Source organism: Trichosurus vulpecula, chromosome 3, assembly GCF_011100635.1.
Source record: "Trichosurus vulpecula isolate mTriVul1 chromosome 3, mTriVul1.pri, whole genome shotgun sequence".
NCBI lineage: Eukaryota > Metazoa > Chordata > Mammalia > Diprotodontia > Phalangeridae > Trichosurus > Trichosurus vulpecula.
Genome location: NC_050575.1, coordinates 95858185 through 95877955, shown reverse-complemented (window position 1 = coordinate 95877955; position 19771 = coordinate 95858185). Strand labels below are relative to the sequence as shown.

The 19771-nt window shown below is 49.9% G+C and overlaps 1 protein-coding gene across 1 annotated transcript; it reads right to left on the bottom strand.

The window, feature by feature from the left end:
* Nucleotides 1-1603: 1603 nt before the first annotated feature.
* On the bottom strand, nt 1604-19539 carry FGFR4 (fibroblast growth factor receptor 4). The gene is made up of 18 exons (XM_036750789.1): nt 19293-19539; nt 13701-13849; nt 12013-12276; nt 11773-11856; nt 10695-10861; nt 9511-9634; nt 8994-9184; nt 8405-8543; nt 7865-8058; nt 7448-7593; nt 6946-7067; nt 6127-6237; nt 5667-5857; nt 4702-4824; nt 3735-3805; nt 3088-3225; nt 2775-2880; nt 1604-2174 (listed from the first exon to the last, which is right to left on the bottom strand). The coding sequence occupies exons 2-18, from the start codon at nt 13804-13806 to the stop codon at nt 2019-2021; spliced, it is 2433 nt and encodes an 810-aa protein (XP_036606684.1). The 5' UTR covers nt 13807-13849; nt 19293-19539; the 3' UTR covers nt 1604-2018.
* Nucleotides 19540-19771: the final 232 nt, after the last annotated feature.

The window sequence follows — 19771 nt, the reverse complement described above, 5'->3', positions numbered from 1 at the left end:
GAGTAGAGAGCAGATCCAGGGGATCAGAGCCCAGGGAAACCTGATCCATCCTTTGAGAATAGGGACGTGCTGCCTGGCCCGGCCTGGGCTGAAACCCCAGCCCAGGACTCAGGGACAGGAACAGCTGTGACCTAGGCCCCCCACACTGCCCTTTGCCTCCTCCCACACTCCGGGCTGCCTGGTGCCCAGGAGGCTGGCCAGGTGGTGGGCGGGGCAGGCAGGCCATCCCCAGGAGCCAGTACTTGAAGCTGGCTTTCCCAGCGTGGGAGCTGCGGAGCCAGTGGGCTCAGTTTCAGACCTGGCTAGGCTTCCTGGTCACGCTGGGTTAATGGGGCGGCTGAGTTAATACCAAACAGATGGGGGAGGATTGTGGGCATGGGTGGAGTTGGTGTGTGTGTGTGTAGGGGGAGAGCTCTACCCCAACTGTCCCTGACCAGATCCCACGGGAACAGGATCTCACACCCTGCCCCAGCTCCTTGTCTCCAGGAGCACAGTCCAGCGTCAAAGACATGTACATATCATACACATTCAAGGAGGCAGACACAGATAATCACAGGACACAGAGCGGGAAGGAACCTTGGAATATAGAATGCTAGAGCTGAACAGGGCCTTATAACAGAGAATGTCAAAGCTGGAAGAGGCCTTGGAACCGAGGATATTAGAGTGAGAAGGAACCTTAGAATATAGAACAGGACTTTAGAGATGTATGGGATGTCTTGAATCTCGGCTCTTGTAATCAGTAGCTGTGTGAGGACTGGCAGGTCATCTAACGTCTCCAAGTCTTAATTTCCCTTATCTGTAAAATATAGGCAATAACAGCTGCCCCCCCACCTTGTAGGCGTTAAAGACAGAGGGGAGACCTGGAACGTAGAACATAGAACGTTAGAGCCGGAAGGGACCTGAGAGAACATCTTGGCCAGTACATTCATCATAGAGAAGAAGAAACAAGTCTGGTGAGGTGAAGGGATGAGGTCACTCAATAAGTTAGTGATAGAACCATGACCAGAACCCATGGATGAAAGACACACAGCAATCACTCACAGCTCCTAGCCAGCTCACTCAGCTGGCACAATAGAGTCAGTTTAAGAGATAGAGGCTCTGGTTTCCAAGTGGTTAGCCCAGGCACACACCCCAGCAGGAGCATGTCTAGGACAAGGAAAGGATACTCCTGACCTGACTCTCAGGCCCAGAGCACCAGGCTGGCCTAAGCTGACCCTGACTTCCTCAAATGGATAGAAAGACTGCTGGACTGGAGTTGGTGAATGCTGGGCTTCACGTCCCAGCTCTTCCAACAACTTGTTGACCATGGGCAAATACCTTCCTCTCCCTATGCCTGGAGAAGCACGGAGTCTGAAGGGACTGCAACAGGATTCTGGGTCAGTCCTTTTTTTCATTTGTGCCTCCCAATGTCTTAAAAGCCACCTGTTGCTGCCAGGCTTCCTTCCTACTCCCCCTCCCTTCCCCTGGGCCTGTCCTAAAGTGGGTCTCTCTCCCCCTCACCCCCCATTCCCACTCTGCCAAGCCTCACAATTCCATCTTTCAGGTTATAGTCTCTCCCCCTAACCCCTAATCCTTATCCTAGGGCAACAGCCAGGCATGCAAATGTCTATTCCAAAAAATAATTTATCAAAGGTCATATATATATATATGCATAGACACATTATGTACATCAACATTCCCTGGGGTCAAGGGAAGGGAAAAGAAGGGAAGGAGAAGGGAGATAAAGGGAGGTGAGGGAAGACTTTAGGTAGGGTTGGGTCCTTCCAGGGACAACTTCAGGTGAAAACGACCTGTGTCTGTCCCTCAATGATACTGGGCTCTGGTAAAAAAAAAATCAAGGCACAACTGTATTAAATAGGCAGCCATTCAAGGTCAGGCCTGTTCTTACCCTTCTTAGGGAAGGCCAGAGACCAGAGAGAAAGTTCCAGGGCAGAGTCAAGTTCTTGAGATCAGAAACAGAGCCCAAGACCAGGGTATTCATATCACTGCTGTCTCAGTTCACAGCTGGTTTGGTTCACTCACGTCCTTACACTGTGGTAGATGAAGGGGCTTGGGCCCAGACTTCCCGGGGCCAGAGGCTCATGGGTGAAGACAGAGTCATTGGAAGAGCAGGTGCTGCTGGTGTCCTCACCGGCTGGGGAGTACTGCTCAAAAGGCATTGAGAGGTCCAGGTACTGTGGCGGGGAGGAATTAGCAACGGAGGAAAAAGGAGAGGCAGGCTTAGCTAGGCTGGCCCATGGCAGACAACCAGGTGTGCCCTAGCTGGCCCTGGAGACTCCATCCAAGACCTGCCATCTCTGACTTGGGAGACCCAACCCTAGGCCTGTTCAGGGCTTTTTCTCTGCCTCTCCCTCCACTTCCCTTCAACCACAGTCTCTTGATGGACCCCAGAAGGAGAGGCTGGGCTCCTTCCTTACTGTGCCCAGGTCATCTATCTGATTTGGGTTGGGAGTCCAGATAGAAGAGAAGTGGAATATTAAATAAAAACAATAGCTTCCATTTCTATAGTACAAACTACCATCCCTGTAATAGCTTTCAGAGGCACGAAGGCAATTCTCCCCATTTTACAGATGAGGAATCTGAGGTTCAGAGAGGTTAAGGGACTAGCCCTAAGGGATAGGTCACATAGCTAGGAAGTAGTAGAAGTGGGTGGTCTGAGGACATCACAATATCTCTTGACTGAGGCCTGGGGAAAGCAGCGCTTGAGTGTGTTTGGTGGAGGGGAGGACTGGCAAGAGGTCAGGCATGGGGACAGATGCCCACCAGGAACGTACCTCCTCAGAGATGGCCATCAAGATCTTGTTCAGGGCCTCAACCAGTTGCTTGAAGGTAGGTCTCTGGGAGGGTATGGCATGCCAGCACTCGCGCATCAGCATGTACCTGGGGAAGACAAAGGGAAGGGAAGGGGTCAAGGACTTGAAGGGGAGGAAGAGACTGTGGGCCAAGAGGGAAAGAGGAATAAGAAAGGAGGGTCAGAGCACCAGGGGAATGGGAGGGATTATAGCTCCAAAGAAGAGGGGGAGAGGAGATGAGCAGGGGGTTCATGGGGGAAGGCAATAGGGAATCAGAGAATAGGGTGGGGCTCACAGCTCTGGTGGGCAGTGGGAAGGCCGGTCCATACGATGTCCTTCTCTCAGCAGTGAGAAAAGCTCTTCCACAGGAATGCCAGGGTATGGGGAGCCTCCCAGGGTAAAAATCTCCCACAGCAGGATTCCAAAGGACCACCTGGGGGGAGGGAGAGCAGAATTTGGAGCTAGCTTGGGCCATGATGGATTCTATACCCCCCATCCCCATCCAAGAGCCAGGGGAAACCATCACTGACTTCAAGTTAGGAGGACCCAAATAGAGACTGGGATCAGGGGAGGAGAAAAAGGTGGGGCTGGAAATTAGGAATTCTAGGTCTGTAGCTAGGACCCCCAGGCCTAAAGATCCTAAGTTATAGGGAAACATTAGATGTTATGTAGTATACACTTAGTAAATGCTTAAAACTGGCTACAGAGTGATAGCATAGCAAAACTGGAAGGAAACTTAAGCATCATCCAATCCAACCCTTTCAATTTATGGAGGAAACTGAGGCACAGGGAAGGCACTCACAGTGAAGGGAAATGACATGCCCAGAGTCACACAGTAAGTTAGTGGCAGAGTCAGGATTAGAACTCAGCACTCCTACATTCCCTCTTCAGTGCAAAGGGGAAACATGCTCATTCAGAGGCTCCAGGGCTCCCAGAACTTACACATCGCTCTGGTGAGTGTAGACTCGGTCAAACAGGGCCTCGGGTGCCATCCACTTGACAGGCAGGCGGCCCTGCAGTGGGGAAAGGACAAGGCTACTTGTGGCCGGAGTCCCTCAGGCCCAGCAGGGCAAGATGCTGGGGCCCTGTGCTGGGACCTCCAGCCCTGCCTGTTATGCTTTAAGGTCTCAGGACTCCCGGAGAAGAAAGGCAGCTTTTGTGCATGCATGTGTGTATGTGTGTGAGAGGGAGGACTGAGAGAGAAGAAAGAGAGAGAAGAGGGAGAGACAGAGAAAAGGGAGCAAGGCAGAGAAAGAGAAAGAGTAGAGAGAGGGAGGAAAGAGAATCAGAGACAAAGAGTGAGGGAGGAAAGAGAGAGAAGAGAGAGGGAGGGATGAGGTAGGAAGAGAAAAGGATGGGAGGAAGGGAAGAGAGGAGGTGGGGGGCTAGGTCACACTCCTCTTGGAACACTAGGGGGCCCTAAGCTGATCCAATATAACTCGAGGTGACTGATTGGAAGGAAGGAGAGGTCTCTGGCTCTGATCCTTAATAATAGCCTTATGTTACCTCTCTAAGGATCAGAGACAAGGAGGACTGTGTTATGGCAGGGAAGTGTCGCTCTGGGGAGGCAGGTTCCCTGAGTGTTTATTTGTATTCTTCTGTGGTGTGTTGCAGGAAAAGTCTCCTGCACTGGAATGTCTTACAAATTGCCTATGGTCTCAGGCACAGACTATCCCAAAAAGCTGGGCACTGATGATTCAGTCCCAAGGTAAGTGACTTGTGAGTCCTTTCCCTATTTTTCCTGCTCTGTCTGGATCAGAAGTGGAGAGATCTTTGCATTGTCTCTTCACACATGGCCACTCTTGATTTCTTGCTCACCCTCATCTATTTTTACTCTTTACCCAGATATCCTCGTGCCTTCCCCCCTGCCCCTTCACTTCCTCCAGGCAGGTCTCCTTGGCTTACTCACATTGCTGGTTTTCTTATAGTAGTCGATGTCATGAACACCCCGGGCCAAGCCAAAGTCTGCAATCTTCATCACATTGTCCTCAGTAACCAGCACGTTTCGGGCAGCCAGGTCCCTGTGTATGCACTGGGGTGGGGGCAGCAAAGGAAAAGTCTCAGGCCAGGCACCAGCTCTCCCTAATTCCTCATCACAGAGGAAGGGGTAGTGCACACACCCATCCACTCACTACACTATAGCCTGATTGTTCTTTTCTAGATGTGGAAACATCTGATATGGCCTTCTGCTCCAGGGGGAGTGGCATGAGTAGAGTACTATCTCTTTCTTCAAAGGTCAAGGACATAGACACTGAAGTGTGTCTAGGGAAACTCCAGAGACAACTATAGACATTGTAGTAGAAAGAGCTCCAGGCTAAAGGAATAACAAGATTTTAGAACCTGAAGAGATCATAGAGGCTAGATTTGAACCCACAACCTTTAACTCCAAATTTAGTGGTCTTTCTACCATGCCACGTTGTCTCCAGGAAGACTGGTTTGGAATCCTGGCTCTGATCCTTAATAATAGCCTTATGTTACCTCTCATGGATGTAGATCCCATCCCCCTCCCTCCATGCCTTAGTTTTATGGTTTGCTGGGGCCTAGCCTCTGTGGTGGTGGGTTTCTCTGCACTTAGATTGGTCCTGAGACAAGAAACATGTGGTCTGTCATTTGGTTCATACTCAAAGCTTTTTCAGCTTTGTAGACTCTAAAGCTGGCACAGCCAGCTTTAATTCATCCATGCTGTGATTAGGCATCATGGGAGGTTAATGAAGGATCATCATCATCACCATCATCACCACCATCATCACCAGCACCACCACCACCACCATCACCATCACCAGCACCAGCACCACTATCATCATCATGATCATCGTCATCATCACCACCGCCACTATGTTAGCATCTCTTGAACTCTTGAATATGTGCCCTCACCTTCCGAGACTCCAGATATTCCATGCCCCGGGCCACTTGGTAGGCACAAGAGACCAGGTCCTGGAAAGACAACTGTTCCTCGGGGGTCCTGGGTGCATCCAAGGTATAGTCAGGACTAGGTGGTCTTCTTGCCCTAAGGTACTCTCGGAGGTTGCCTTTGGCAGCAAATTCTACGATCACGAATAAGGGCCCTGTGGTAGGAGTGGCGAGATCATATCAAGTTGGAAGGGTACTTTGAAATCATCTAATCCAACCCCTTAATTTGACAGATAAGGAAACTGAGACCCAGGGAGGCTAAGTGACTTGTCTCAGGTCACACAGCTAGTAAGTGGCCAAACTAAGACTGCAGCCCAGGTCCTGAGATTCCAGATTCAGCGCTGCCTTCCCACAGCCCAGCAGATTCTCTCTTCCCACCTCCCCTGGCGCAGATTCTTTGCCTCCTCTTGTCCCCTGGTCCCACCTTCCTGGGTGCAGACTCCCAGCAGATTGATAATATTCTTGTGCCGGCCAATGAGCTTCATCATTTCCATCTCAGAGATCAGGTCTGCCAGGTCTTTGTCAGAGGCATTATCTAGCAGATGACACGCAGGGAGGGAGGGGATGGAGTCGAGGCAAGGAGCATGGGCACCATAGAAGTAGGGACAGGGAGTGCCCCTCTTTCAGGGCCCAGATCCAGCACCATCTCCTCCAGGAAGCCTTTCCTGATTCCCCTCCCCATTCTCCTCCCAGGAAGAAGTGGTCCCTTTTCCTGGATTCATAGACTTTGAGGCTGGGGGAGGAGGGGGGGACTTTTCTCAGAAAATAAAACACAGGGTGTTAGGACTGAAAGGGACCTTCAAGGTCACATAGACCAACATGATCACTTTACAGATGAGGAAAATGAGGCCCAGAGAGAGGAAGGGACTTGCTGGATTTCACAGATATGAAGTAGCAGAGCTTGGATTTGAACCCACATCTGACACCAAACCCAGCTGCCCCACAGCTGCCTTTCCCACTCAGGCCACTCTGTTTGCTCCCTCTTATGTGCTCTAAGCTCAGTGTACACCTCCTCTCCCCACCCCCCACTAGACTGTAAGCTTCTTGAGGGCAGGGTCTGTGTCAAATCTAGCTGTGTATACATGGTACTAAGCACAGGATCCCTGCATCCAGTAGGAATTTAATAAAAGTCTGTTACATTGCATTGGTGGGGAATGCAGGGCTAGAGGATGTTGTAGAAGACACAGAGGATGACATGGGAGACAAAAAAGATCCTTGCCCGGGGGCCATGCTCCTCACTCACCTTTCAGCATTTTGATGGCCACGGTGGCAGCTCCATCTGGTTGCCGAGGGTCCATACCACAGGCCTCTGCCCTTACCACCTGCCCAAAACAGCCCTCACCAAGGGGCTTCCCTAAAATCAGCCTAGGGAGAAAGAGACCAAAGGCCTTAACTGGGGCACCAGCCTCAGCTTCATGCCCATTATGAATGGCAGGCAGGGAGTTAAAGTACCTGGTGGTGTTGCCCATCTTCCGCCAGACTCCCGTGGAGCCAAAGCTGGCATACTCAGGTTTGTCCCCTACTCAGACCTATTCCCCCTCCAACTCAAGCCCTGTACAGACCTGCCCATCACCCTCTAACCCCCTTCATTTTCTTCCTGCTTTCCATCCCCCAGAAAAGTAGAAAAAAAAAAAAAAGGAGAATGCACATAGGACTCATGGCGGGGCGGAGGGGGGAGAGAATGACCTGTATCTGGTCCAGTGATTGCCTGGTGGGGGCCTAGAAGAAGCTCCCATGGAACCTACCTATGCCGGGGAAATTCCCACTTGGCATCAAGCGGCAGGTCTAATTCCACAAAACCAGGAAGCATAGGGGTACAGCTGGAAGACAGGCGACCTCCCCGAACGAGGGAGGAACTCAGCTTTCCTGATGAGCTTGATTCCAGGGAGAACTGTCAGGGTAGAGAAACCAGATTACTGAAGGTGAAATATACAGAAAGAAGATCAGGCCAATGAAGGCACAAGGCTGGGTGGGGCCAGGAAGGTATAAGGGGAGAGATCCAAGTTAGTAAGGATTCAGGGAGCAAGGGAGGAAACTCAGGTGAGTGAAAGTCTGGGGGATGGTAAGTGGCACAAAGGTCTAGAAGAGGCTGGGAGGTCCCCAGTGCCTGTATCTCAGGACTCCCTCTCCCAAGGAGAAGCTGGGTTGAGCCAGCCACGTACCTGTCTGATGAGAGGGAAGCGTGAAAGCTTCTGTACAGCGAGGGGCTGGTGGGACGTCCGGCTGGACAGCGTCTGCCCCCGGCACAGCCCAGCAATGATCAGGATCACAACCAGAGCCAATGAGCCCAATGAATATATGATGATGTCTGCAACCTTCACCTCTGGCGCTGCAGCTTCCCATGCTAGTCCCTCTTCTGTCCCACACGGGCCAGCATACAGATGTATATGGTGCATCAGCATTTCAGGGAGTGGGGTTTCATCATTTACACACTTCTCCCCCCTCCCAACACACACAAACATGCACACCCAGGAAACTCATAAATTGAATTCTCTGCTAGATGCATGTGTGTATATACCAACTCGGATGAGCATACAAACTACCACATGCATGCATCCATGTGCATAGACATGCTTTCTCTCTCCCCCCCACCCCCTGCCCAGTTCATCACAGCCTGGGAAATGGATTAGAACCCAGAATCTCCTGGGCCTGGAACCTTGCAACACAACCCCTAAGCAGAACCCCAGCTGCCAGGGCCTTACCGGGCAGCACCGTGAGCCAGGCTGATTGGTAGGAGAGGCCGATGGAGTTGCCAGCCAGGCAGGTGTATTCACCTGCATCCTCCGCTGACACGTTACGTAAGTACAAGACCTCTACCTCTGAGCTGTTGATATCTGCAGTCTTCAGGGAAAAGATGAGGGTGTGGAATGGGGCAGGGCAAGGCCAGAACACCGAGGGGGCCCCAAGTCAGATGGATACCTTCTTTGCCCCTCCCCCCAGACTGGTGGGGTCCCCCTTTCCCCATCCTGCCTCCCTCTCCTAGTCAGGGAACAAGCATCTTTTAAGTGCTTACTATATACCATGTACTGTACTAAACACTGGGGGTACAAAGAAAGGTAAAAACAGGGTCCCTACCCTCAAGGAGTTCACATTCTAAAGTGGGAGGCAACATGCAAACAACTATGTACGTACAAGATATGTATGGTGTAATGGAAGGCAATCTCATGGGGAAAGTGATATCAGGGACCTGGGAAAAGCCTCCCACAAAAGACGGCCTCAGAGTTGACTCTTTAGGGAAACCAGGAAGTGGTGGGGAGAGCATTCTCAGGCTGGCTGGGTCCCTGTGCCTACCTTGAGCACCTGCACGAAGGGGAAGCCGTCAGCCCCAAAGCTGCTCCCATTGACCTCGATGTGCTTCAGCCACTGGATGTGGGGCTGGGCATCACTGTACACTTTGCACAGGAGCTCTACATCACTGCCAACCACAGCTGTGGTGTTGGCGGGCAGGCCAGCCTGAAGGATGGGTCGGTGTGGGGAGCGCTCTGCAGGGTGGGGAGCAAGGTCAAAGTTGGCCCCTGGCCCCCATCCTGAGGCCCAAGGAGGCTCTAGAGCTGGAAGGAGCCTTACAGGTCATCTCCCCTTACCCTATCATTTTACAGAAGATGCTCGGGCCAGACAAAGGGAGTGACTTACCGAGTTTCTATAGCTATGGAATGGTATCACCAGGGGTTGAACTAATCTTTTGACTTCTGGTCCAATGTTCTTTTTCCCATGGTCCCCCTTGCCCCTTCCCTACTTCAGAGGAGACCAGCCCACAGCATCTGTATCCCACCTTGTCCTTCCCCTAGGATCCCAGACCACCGCTCACCTAGCACATCTAGGAGGTAATTGTATCGGAGACTCCCCAAGGCATTCTCTACCACGCAGGTATAAGTTCCACGGTCTGAGGGCACCACGCTTTCCATGACGAGACTCCAGTGCTGATGTCTAAGCTGCAGGAAGCATGAGTGGCCCAGCAGGACCCCAAAACAGGAAGACTTATCCACATGTGTCTGTAGGCCTTATATTTGCAAGTACATACGCACATGTATGTCCTTACGCACAGACATGGGTACAGACATTCCCCAACCCCGCTTTGGATAGAAGAGCAGAAATTGTGTTCACCTGTCTATGCAGACCCATAGCTGCTATTCACATCAACACATGCACACCCACACACATGTCCTCATATGAACATACAGCTGCAAAGACACATGCATTGCTGGGCCTTGTCAGAGGGAGGGCAAGAGTTACTCTGGTCCGCAGTTCTTACAATGCAGATATGTAGAAAACATGTATTTTTACACAGATATGTAAACAGACACATGCATGTCCCCACACATAGGCTGTATAGGCACACATTTTGGCAACATGATGGGTTGGCAGAAATAGTCATATTTTCTACAGTCCTTATAAATGCAGATACGTTCCCCCTCTACCCCTTGTGCGGGCAATCCCTTGTGTGGGCAATCCCTTGTGTGTGGTTACACATAAAAGATCAAAGAGGGTGCACACAGTTTCTAGGCTGAGAAACACACACACCCTGTTCTCAGTAGGACAGGGCTGGGTTGACTGAGCTGCTTAGGGAGGCTACCACTGGAGCTCCATCAGGTATGGAGAACTCTGAAAGGGAAGCTGGGTGTGGACAGACACATTTTGCCTAGATCTCAATTTTGCCAGCTGGGGGCCACCAAAAGCAGTAGGGTATAGCAGCTTGGGTTAGGACCCGACTGTGGGCCTGGCTCTGCCATTTAATGTTACCTTGGGCAAATCACTTGATTTCTCTGAGTCTGAGTTTCCACATTGGAGGATAATGCTTGCTCTGTGTAACATAACCCACAAGATGATTGGGAGGAATTGTTATCAGCATGAGACTCTCAAGAGGTTTGGTTTAGTTTATGCCACAGGTGACAGGGCCCCCAGTGGTCTGCCCACAAGGAACAGCTGGGAGTAAGGCTGCTCAGGGGATGAGTTCCAGGCTAAGATTTCCTGCTCTGTCTCCCAGGTTCTCACCCGGATGCCCCCAATTCGGTGCTCTCCATGGAAGTCTTCTCCATTCTTCAGCCAGCGGATAGTGGGCATGGGGTTGCCCCCAGCTGGGCACCGAAACTTGACTGTGTTGCCTGCAGGCACTGCATGCAGCTTCTTCTCCATGCGATGGGGATGTGTCCAGTAGGGGCCTAAGGGGAACAAAGCCCAGGAGAGCTAGAGGGCCATCTCAATGGAAAAGGACATTTCCATCTCCACTGGCCCAGTAATGTCTGAGTGGGAAAGAGTCTTGGAACTCAACTGGTCTAACTTAAACCTGAAGAGGGATTCCCTTCATGGCTGAAGGTAGTGGTATGGTAAAACTCACATGAATGCCTTCAGTGACAGGGAACTCACTACTTACAAGCAGCCCATTCCCCTTCTGGGCAGCTCTGATTGTTAGGAAAGTTGTGTCTTCTTGGAACATTTTGAAACCTGCCTCCCAGCATCTTCACCCCACCGATCTTCCCTCTGACACTAAAGAGAGTCACTGACACTAAAGAGAGTCAGTCTAATTGTTCTTTAGCATGACAAGCCTTCAGATACTTGGGGACAATGATCATTTCCTTCCTCAGTCTTCTAGTCTTAACATACCTAGAATAGGCGATCTCTGAATTGGGAAGGAACTCAAAGACCATCCAATCTTACCTGTTCCTAAACAGGAATCCCCTGGACAACATTCCCAACTAGTATTCATCCAACCTTTTCTTGATGACCTCCAGTGATGGGGTACTCTTCCTTTAGGGGCCATCCATTCCATGTCTGGATAACTCATATTATTAGCAAATATTTCCCTATATGGAGCTAAAACCTGCTTCTCTGTAACTTCCCCAGTTACAGGCTTCCACCCCCTGAGGCCAAACAGAATGACTAATCCATCCCTTTCCCAAGGGATAGTCCTCCAAGTTCTTGAAGACAGTTATCTTGCAAAGTTAACCCTCCTTCCAAATGGCATTTTCTTTTGTTTGGCCTCCCAGAATAGAAACCTCAGTTCAGTCCCAGGAGTCCTTTTCCTGGGTCTCTGTTTCTAAGTTTGAGTATGGTAGAGGAATGAGTTACTGACCTTGCTGTGGATAAATGTGCCCCTTGGGAAGGTCCCTGTGGGGGCTGTCGCTGTCCTCGTCATCATCCCCAGAGGCCAGAGAATCTGTTAGCCAAAAAGAAGTGGTAAACTTAGAGCATAGAGGCCAAGGGCCCAGGCTAAAGGTAAAATCCTAGGATGGGACAAGACCCTGCCCTGCCCTGTCCCAGGCCTCCAGCCCCTCTGCTCCTCTTCCTTTTCCCACTTCCTCTTCCCTCCTACCTATGACAGAAATGGTAAGGTTGTACAGAACTTGGCCAGACCCTCTTGACACACACAGGTAAAGGCCAGCATCCTCATATACTAGAGTGGCGATTTCCAGGCGGCCTCGCCAGGCTCGCACACGACCTGAAGGTGCCAGGCGATTGCCTTCTTTATACCAGTGGCCACCTCGATTGGCACGACCACAGCAGAGTCGTAGTGCCTGGCCCAGGGCCAGGGTCAGGTGCTGTTCCAACTCTTCTGGGCCTGGAGCTTGGCAGGACTCTGTGGGCAAACCACAAGGGGATAAGAAAGAGAATTCAGGGCCTGGATTTGAGCTGTACCTTGCTCCTCATTCCCCAGGCGCTTGTGGGAAGACCCAAAGGAACATGAGGGCGAGTCTGCAAGGGTCTCTGACTTTGGCGATTTATATCCCTTACATCCTTCCACCCCTCTTACCCAGGGATGCTTGGGAGAATATACCCCAACCCATTTCTGCCACATTGAAGCACATTTACCCCCAGGCTCCCCATCTGTGGTCTCCCAATAGGGGCCTATCTCCTTGGACACTCTCCTTCCTAGCCCCCTTGCTCCCGATACTCTTATCCTGGGGCTCAATCTTCAAGATCTTCTTAGGACTCAGAAGTTCTCCAGACCCATTCACTCATTCAACATATCTAGGGTCCCTTAATTCTGGAAATTAAAGCTATACATTCCACTGAACGAATTTACGGGAAATTCCTCATCCTGTCTTGCCGGCAAAAAGTTATATTATATATACTCCTCTCCCCTTTGCTCTAAAGCTCTACTCACCCATGCAGACTACCTACTGTCACTCTTCTCCCCAGGTAGAAATACACACTTTTAGATGCTTTCATGCCCAAAGCCAAAGGTCTGTCCCAGGCTTGTCATGCAGGGTCTCATGCCAGCCCCAGCATGCATATCTGTCTGGGGGCCTCAGCACCTTGCAAGGCCCAGCCACTCAAACAAAACAGAGCTGGAAACTTACAAAGGCCAGGGGAAAGCTGGTCTCCTCCCAGGCAGCACTGGGAGCTAGTGCCTAGCCCCGCCTCTGGCTTCCCCCAAAGGCCAGCACCTATAATGTCACAGGGGCATTTGGTCCACTTCCCTGCTTGTTACCTAGAAGCTTATGGATGTGCAAAGTGTCAGAGCTGAAAGGGATCTTAAAACATAGAATGTTGGAACCGAGAGGTTTCTTGGAACATAGACTGTTAGAGCTGGAGAGAATCTTAGAACAGAGAATTTTTTTTAAAGGCAATTGGGGTCAAATATCTTGCCCAGGGTCACATAGCTAGTAAGTGTCTGAGGCTGGATTTGTACTCAGGTTCTCCTGAATCCGGAGCTGGTACTCTATCCACTACCACCTAGCTGCTAGCAGAACATAGAAGGTACCTTACAATACAAAATGTCAGAGCTGGATATCTTAAAAGAGAATACTAGAGCTAGGGGCCTATAAAGGTCATTTAGTCCAACCTCCTCCTTTAACATAAAGAGATTAAGGGTCAGAGAGAAGGAAGTGACTTGGACAAAAGTCACAGAGCTTGTTAGCGGCATAGACAGATTGTGAATCTTTCATCCTGCTTCTGAATATTGAGCCCTGTAGCTTCCCCAGGGAAACACCCCTGGGATCTGCCCTCATTCTGACCTACTTCCCCCTAGCTTATACTCCCCCTCCCCAAGAGCCTTACCCTGTTCCACCTCTTCAGAGGTAAAGGCATGAATGGCCAGGAACCCAGCTGTCACCAAGAGAGTTCTCAACACTGATGGCAGTGGCCACATCTTCCAGTTCTTCATCCTCCCAGCTGGAATTAGGGCCTTTAGCCAGAGCAGTCACTTCCTGGAAAAAGCCAAGAAAGGGAAGGTGAGCTTGGTAGGGGGAACCAGAGAGAGCCTGGCCATGGACCACAAAGGTACCCTAAATGTCTGGATGGGAACTGATGCAGAGATGAAGTCTTCAGCTTCTTCTAAACATCCCCAAAGGACATTCAGCATCAGGTACACAGCGAGTACTCAACATGTATTTACAATTGACTGAAGAAACCTCAAAGATGGAACAACAACTCTCATGCCACAGCATCTCCGAGCTGGAGGGGACTTCAAGAGTCAATAAGCTCTGTCTCCTATCTAGTGCTCAAGCAGCACACCAGCATCCAGAACAGGCACATCCTTGCCTGGGCACACACACTTCTGGTGATAGGGAGGGAGCTCACTCCCTCCAGAGACATCCAGGTCCACTTGTGGGGAGCTCTGATTGTTAAGATGTTCTTTTTATAGAACTAAAATCTGCTTCAAGGAATTCTACTTGTGTCCATTGCTAACTAGTTAGGTCCACTGATCTGCCAGGCAGAACAAATGTAATCTTCTTTCTGACTACAGCTCTTTCAAATAGAGGGAGACAATTGTGCCTAATTTTCCTTTCAGCTTAATTAGACTTTCAGCAAAGCCTCTCTAGTTTCTTCATGGGATCCTCCTGTGAGGTGGTTTTTGGTTCCTTCACCATCTTTGTCATGTCAATAAGGGCTCTAGTTTGCCAATATTCCTCTTAAAATGTGGGTGTGTGTTCAGAACCAAACCCAGAGCTGCAGATCTGGTTTGCTCAGGGCAGAACACAGGGGGAATCACTACCTGTCTCATTAGTGCTAGATAATCTGATTCTATTAACACAGCCTAAAACTCTATTAGTTCCTTTGGCCTCTGAGTCACACAGTGAACCCCTACTGCGATTGTGGTCTGGGCTTCATATGCATAAAGTGCATTGGTTCCTGTTACAATTCGTCTTGCTTGAGAGACTCTTCTGGCCTCCCAGCAGATTCCCTGTCCCTCTCAGCTGTGCACACTCCCAAGTTGGATCCACCAGCCTGCCTGCCCACCCTTGGGCTCTGTGTACTGGCATCCCTGCTGAGAAAGAGCTGGAACATTGACTATTTATTTCCTCTACTTTTCTCAAGGCTTCCTGCAGACCTATCCATATGTCCCACTGAGCAGACAGGGGCTGGAACCCCTTTCAGGGCCCCCAACATATCCTGACCCCAAGTCAAGGCTCATCAATCCTTCCTCCCTGGAGAGCTGCTATAGTAAAGTCCCTTTCAGATGAATCTGCATGCAAATTTACAAACTCCCTTCAATACCACAGTATGGGTCCTACCTCAACCTTCATAGATCATAGCCCCCCTCCACTGCTTCCTTACTAGATGGTTCCATGAACTGCCCTGGCCAATCATTTATTTGGTTCTTCATTTATTTGTTCATCCTAACAGGCCTTTATTAAGCATCTATGTGCCAGGCCCGGTGCTAGGCATAATTCCAGATGCAAAGATAAAAACAGAACTGTCCTAGCCCCCAGGAGCTGACATTTTAATGGGGCTAGGGACAAAGAATGGGGTGCATAGATAAGTAAATAAGCATGCATACAAATTAATATGGGTGAGGCCCAAACAAAGAACTTGAAAGGTCAAAGAAATGCATCCTCTAGTAGCTACCCTAGGGGGATAAGGCTAATTCTTGGACCACTTAAGTCTTTCTCAGTGCTTGAAAAGAACTTTGGATTTAAAGACAGAAAAGCCAGGTTCAAATCCTGTCTTTGCTATTTACACTAGATGTGTGGCCTTCCGGGGCAAGTGCTTTCCCCTCTCTGGCCCTCAGTTTCCTCATCTGTAAGAGGAGAGGGGTCTACTAGATGGCCTTGTGTCCTTTCCAGTGTAAAGCCTAGCATCCTATCCAGGAGAACTTGCATTTGACTGGTATGGCCTTTGAGGGCCAGGGTCACCCCAATTCTCTGACAAGGTATCAGAGAACTTTCGTGGAAAAGAGGTTTCAGAGGATTTAGTATTGAAAAGGATCTTGGATCATTTTTTAAAAATAAATTTTTATTGTTTTTATTGTTTGTTTTTACATTGCCTATTTTCTCTTGTATGCCTCCCCATCCCAGAGAGCCATCCCACATAAATAAGAATAAAAAAAGAGAAAAAGGGAGGGGGGGAAATCAGCAAACCTGATCAGTACAAAAAAAAAATCTGACAACATACATAATCTCCCCACTAGTGGATGCCCCCCTCCCCCACCTTTGCATGAAGCCAGCTCCTTTTACCAATGAGGAAACTGAGGCCCACGGGGAGGAAGTGACTTTGAGGTTCACACCAATTGTTAAGTATCAGAGATCGGATTAAAAATCAGGGCTTTTGACTGTAAGCTGGGCTCTTTCCAGTATACCGTGGCGGCACTTGATTTAATCATGAAATCAGCCATTATAGGTCCTGGCTAGTTGTACTTTCTGGTATGAAAAGCATGTCCCTTTATAAGAAGTCATGTTAAAAAGAAAAAAAAAGCTCTAGCTTTCAGGTTCAACTGAAGCAAGATTATTATAATTGGGCCCCTGAGTGTCTCACCTTCAGCAGCTGCTCATCTTGTTTCCCCACTAGTCCTAAGAATTGGGGTACAGTGGGAAATGTCCAGGACTCAAAGTTAGAAGATGTGGGTTCAAGTCTCACTTCTTCCCACTTGCCAGCTGTGTGACCTTAGGCAAGTATTTATATTCCTAGCACTTATCACAATGCCTGGTACAAAGTAAGTACTTAATAAATGTTTATTCATTTGATTTCCCATCTTGGATCCTCATTTTATTCTCCAGTAAAATGTTAGTCAGTCAACAAGCATTTTTAAGTGTATACCTGGATAACAATACACTATCTGGGAGGTGGCATGATGGAACACCAACCTCTGGAAGGAAGACTTCATACTTCAAGTGCCGGCTCAGATACTCTGGCAGTGTGACCCTGGACAAGTCACTGAATCTCAGTACCTCTAGGCAAGTCTCAGACTATATAGAGTACTTTGGTAAAGTAAGTTTCATCCTTTTAAATTCCCTTTATCGAGGAAAACACAGGTCTGGACCAAATTTTATATATTTATATACATATGTTAGTATGTTATTCAGTCGTGTCCGACTCTTCACGACCCCATTTAGGGTTTCCTTGGCAAAGATACTGGAGTGGTTCACCATTTCCTTCTCCAGCTCATTTTACAGATGAGGAAATGGAGACAAACAGACTTGCCCAGGGTCACACAGCTAGTTAATGTCTGAGGCCTATTTTGAACTCAGGTCTTCCTGACTCCACACCCAGCACTCAATTCACTGTGCCGCCTAGCTGCCCCAGATGTATGTAGATACACATGTATGTATATACATATATATGCATATATTTCTTATCTCACAGGGCTGTTGTTAGGAACAAGAGATAAAACTCTGTAAAAATAAATTACTATTATGTTTGTTCTGTCCACCTTTTAGATTGTAAGCTCCTTGAGGGCAGGGAAAGGGACTTTTAAAAATTTTGCATTACTAGATTATTTCTAAAGCCCCTTCCAATTCAAAATTTCAACATCCTATGATTTCCCCTAGTAGCACAGGGCTATGTATACGGTAGGTGCTCATTAAATGTTTGTTAAGTGCGTTACCCAGGAAAAGTCACTTATCCTTCCCTGTCCCAAGCCACTGTCTGCTACTGCAAGCTGCCCATCTGTCCCGGTAGAGTTTCCTGACCAAGAGTTCCATATACCAGTGAAATCATAGGTCCAGTTGTCTGCTTCAAATATGTGTTTCCGCTGGTATAAAGAACTCTCTGCACCAGTGTAAATGGCAATTTATAGTAGAGAGTTGTCTGGGGGCACTGAGAGGTTAAATTGATCTGCCTAGCTATGATGTGTTAGAGATTTGAATGAATCAACAAGCATTTAAGTTCCTACTATGTGCCAAGCACTGGGGATAAAACCTAAAACTTACTACCAGTATAGCTCTCTCTCTATCCACTATGCTATGCTGCCATACCATATTAAGACTGGGGGAGCGAAGGCTGTGGGGGTAAATGCCCTAGCAAGCAGGTTAGCTCACTCTCGGTGAGTCAACTAGCATTTGTTAAGACCTGCTATGTGCCAGCCACTGAAAGGCTGCTCTCCAGGACCTCATAGTCTAATGGGGGAGAAAACATGCAAACGACTATGCACAAATAAGATATACCTGTATCTATAGATATGTATATTATGTATATATATAACACATACATTATGTACATAATAAATTGGAGATAAACAACGAAGGGAAGTCACTAGCATTCATTGAGGTAGATTTCAAAAGATTTCTTATGGCTGGTGGGATTTTGGCTAGGAAATGAAGGAAGCTAGAAGGCAGGAATGAAGAAGAGAATTTCAGGCATGGGGACAGCCAGTGAAAATGCCCAGGAGTCCAGTGTGAGAGCTGCAGGGAATTAGCACAAGAGGCTCCTGGGACAAAATGGATTGTGTTATGAAGATTCAGAAGATGGAGAGTTTAATTCCTGCTCTGGGAAAAGGGGGGAGAAAGAGGGATAAGGGAAAGGGAATCTGGGAAGACAACTTAGAGGAGGAGGTATTTGAGCTATTTCTTGAGAGATGAGAATTTCACAAGCGAAGATGTCAAGGACATTCCAGGCAGAAGGAGAGGGAGGAAGTGTTCAGAGGAACAGGGAATGGATCATTCTGATGCGGGGGACCAAAGGAGAGGCTGGAGCTCTCCCAAGGTCCAGGATGGCCTTGAAACTGGCCTATGAGGGGATCATGACTGGCCTAATCCTCATACTGAAAGAGGAATTGCCTCCCACTCAACCAAGGTGTCACCTGGAGCTTCAGTGAAGCAGGACAGTGGAGGTGGGGGTGGGTAGAGTGAAGTCAGGAGACCCCAGCCCACCAGTCTCTGGGGAGAGAAAAAGGCTCTATGGCCAATAAGTACTAGCTCTGGTTTGCTCTTTGGACAGGGTGACAAAGGGCTTTGTGTGCTCTGGGTTCTGGTTACTGATTTACTCTTCTCTCACTGCCACCCTCCCCCAACTCGATCCCATCACCACCAAGGCCACTAACCCAGCCCACTAGGGGCGCCCTGACCAGGGCCCAGCACAACATCCAGGCCCCATGACTGCTCCCTAGTGTCCCCCCTCCCCCCCACACACACCTGTCCCTCCTGGGGCTTGGAACAGGAGTGTGCCCCACTTCCATAATGCCCCTCTACGTTACGAGGCACCCTCCTTAGTTCACCATTCAGGAACCCTCTGACTGCTCCCCAACTGGGCTCATCCCATATGGCATGCTGGTGTCCTCCGCCCCGCACCCCAAGTCTCCTCTGTTAAAGTCTCCATCCATCCCTGAAGTTGTTCCCTGTCCCAGACCCTCAGGGCTCGTCCTCTGAGCCGCCCAGCTCCAGCTTCCTTACCCCAGGAGTCCGGGGCTCCCCAGCCCAGCCCAGCCTTCCTCACCTCCGTGGCTCTTCGCTGCTGCTGCCCGCCGGCTAGTACTCCCCGGAGCCGCGCTGCAGGGCCCCCGGGGCGGGGGCTCCCATCAGCTACGGGGAGCAGGGCTGTCGCTCCCTGCCACGCTCTGGCTCCGGCTCCGGCTCCGCTACACAGTCAGGGGCGCAGCTCCTGCGAGGGGCGGCCAGTGCAGGGGGCCAGGACCGCCCCGCTCCGCCCCAGCCCTCTGGGTCTCCCTGCTTAGGCTCTAAGGACGCTTGGCCCCGGTCACTGGGTCACTGCCCGTTGCGGTCCGCCCCCAAGCTGTGGAGCCAACAGCTGCCGGTGGGGAAGACCCAGTAAGCGGCAGGGGTTGGGGGGGGGGGGAATCCCTGCGTGGACCCCTCCTCTCTCCTCCTTCCAGCCCCGCCCCGCCCGGCCCGCTTTCCTATTCTCTCATCTTCCCCTCCTCTCCACCTCTTCCCTCCACTTTTCATCCCCTACCC

Bases quoted from the DNA above. Each gene is read 5' to 3' on its own strand.
- FGFR4 (XM_036750789.1), bottom strand. From the start codon at position 13,806: ATGAAGAACTGGAAGATGTGGCCACTGCCATCAGTGTTGAGAACTCTC. The intron at 7,068-7,447 runs GTAGGTTCCATG...CTTTCTCCCTAG, and splicing joins TGGGAATTTCCCCGGCATAG to GCTGATTTTAGGGAAGCCCC. The intron at 2,881-3,087 runs GTGAGCCCCACC...TGTCTTCCCCAG, and splicing joins TCCCACTGCCCACCAGAGCT to GTACATGCTGATGCGCGAGT.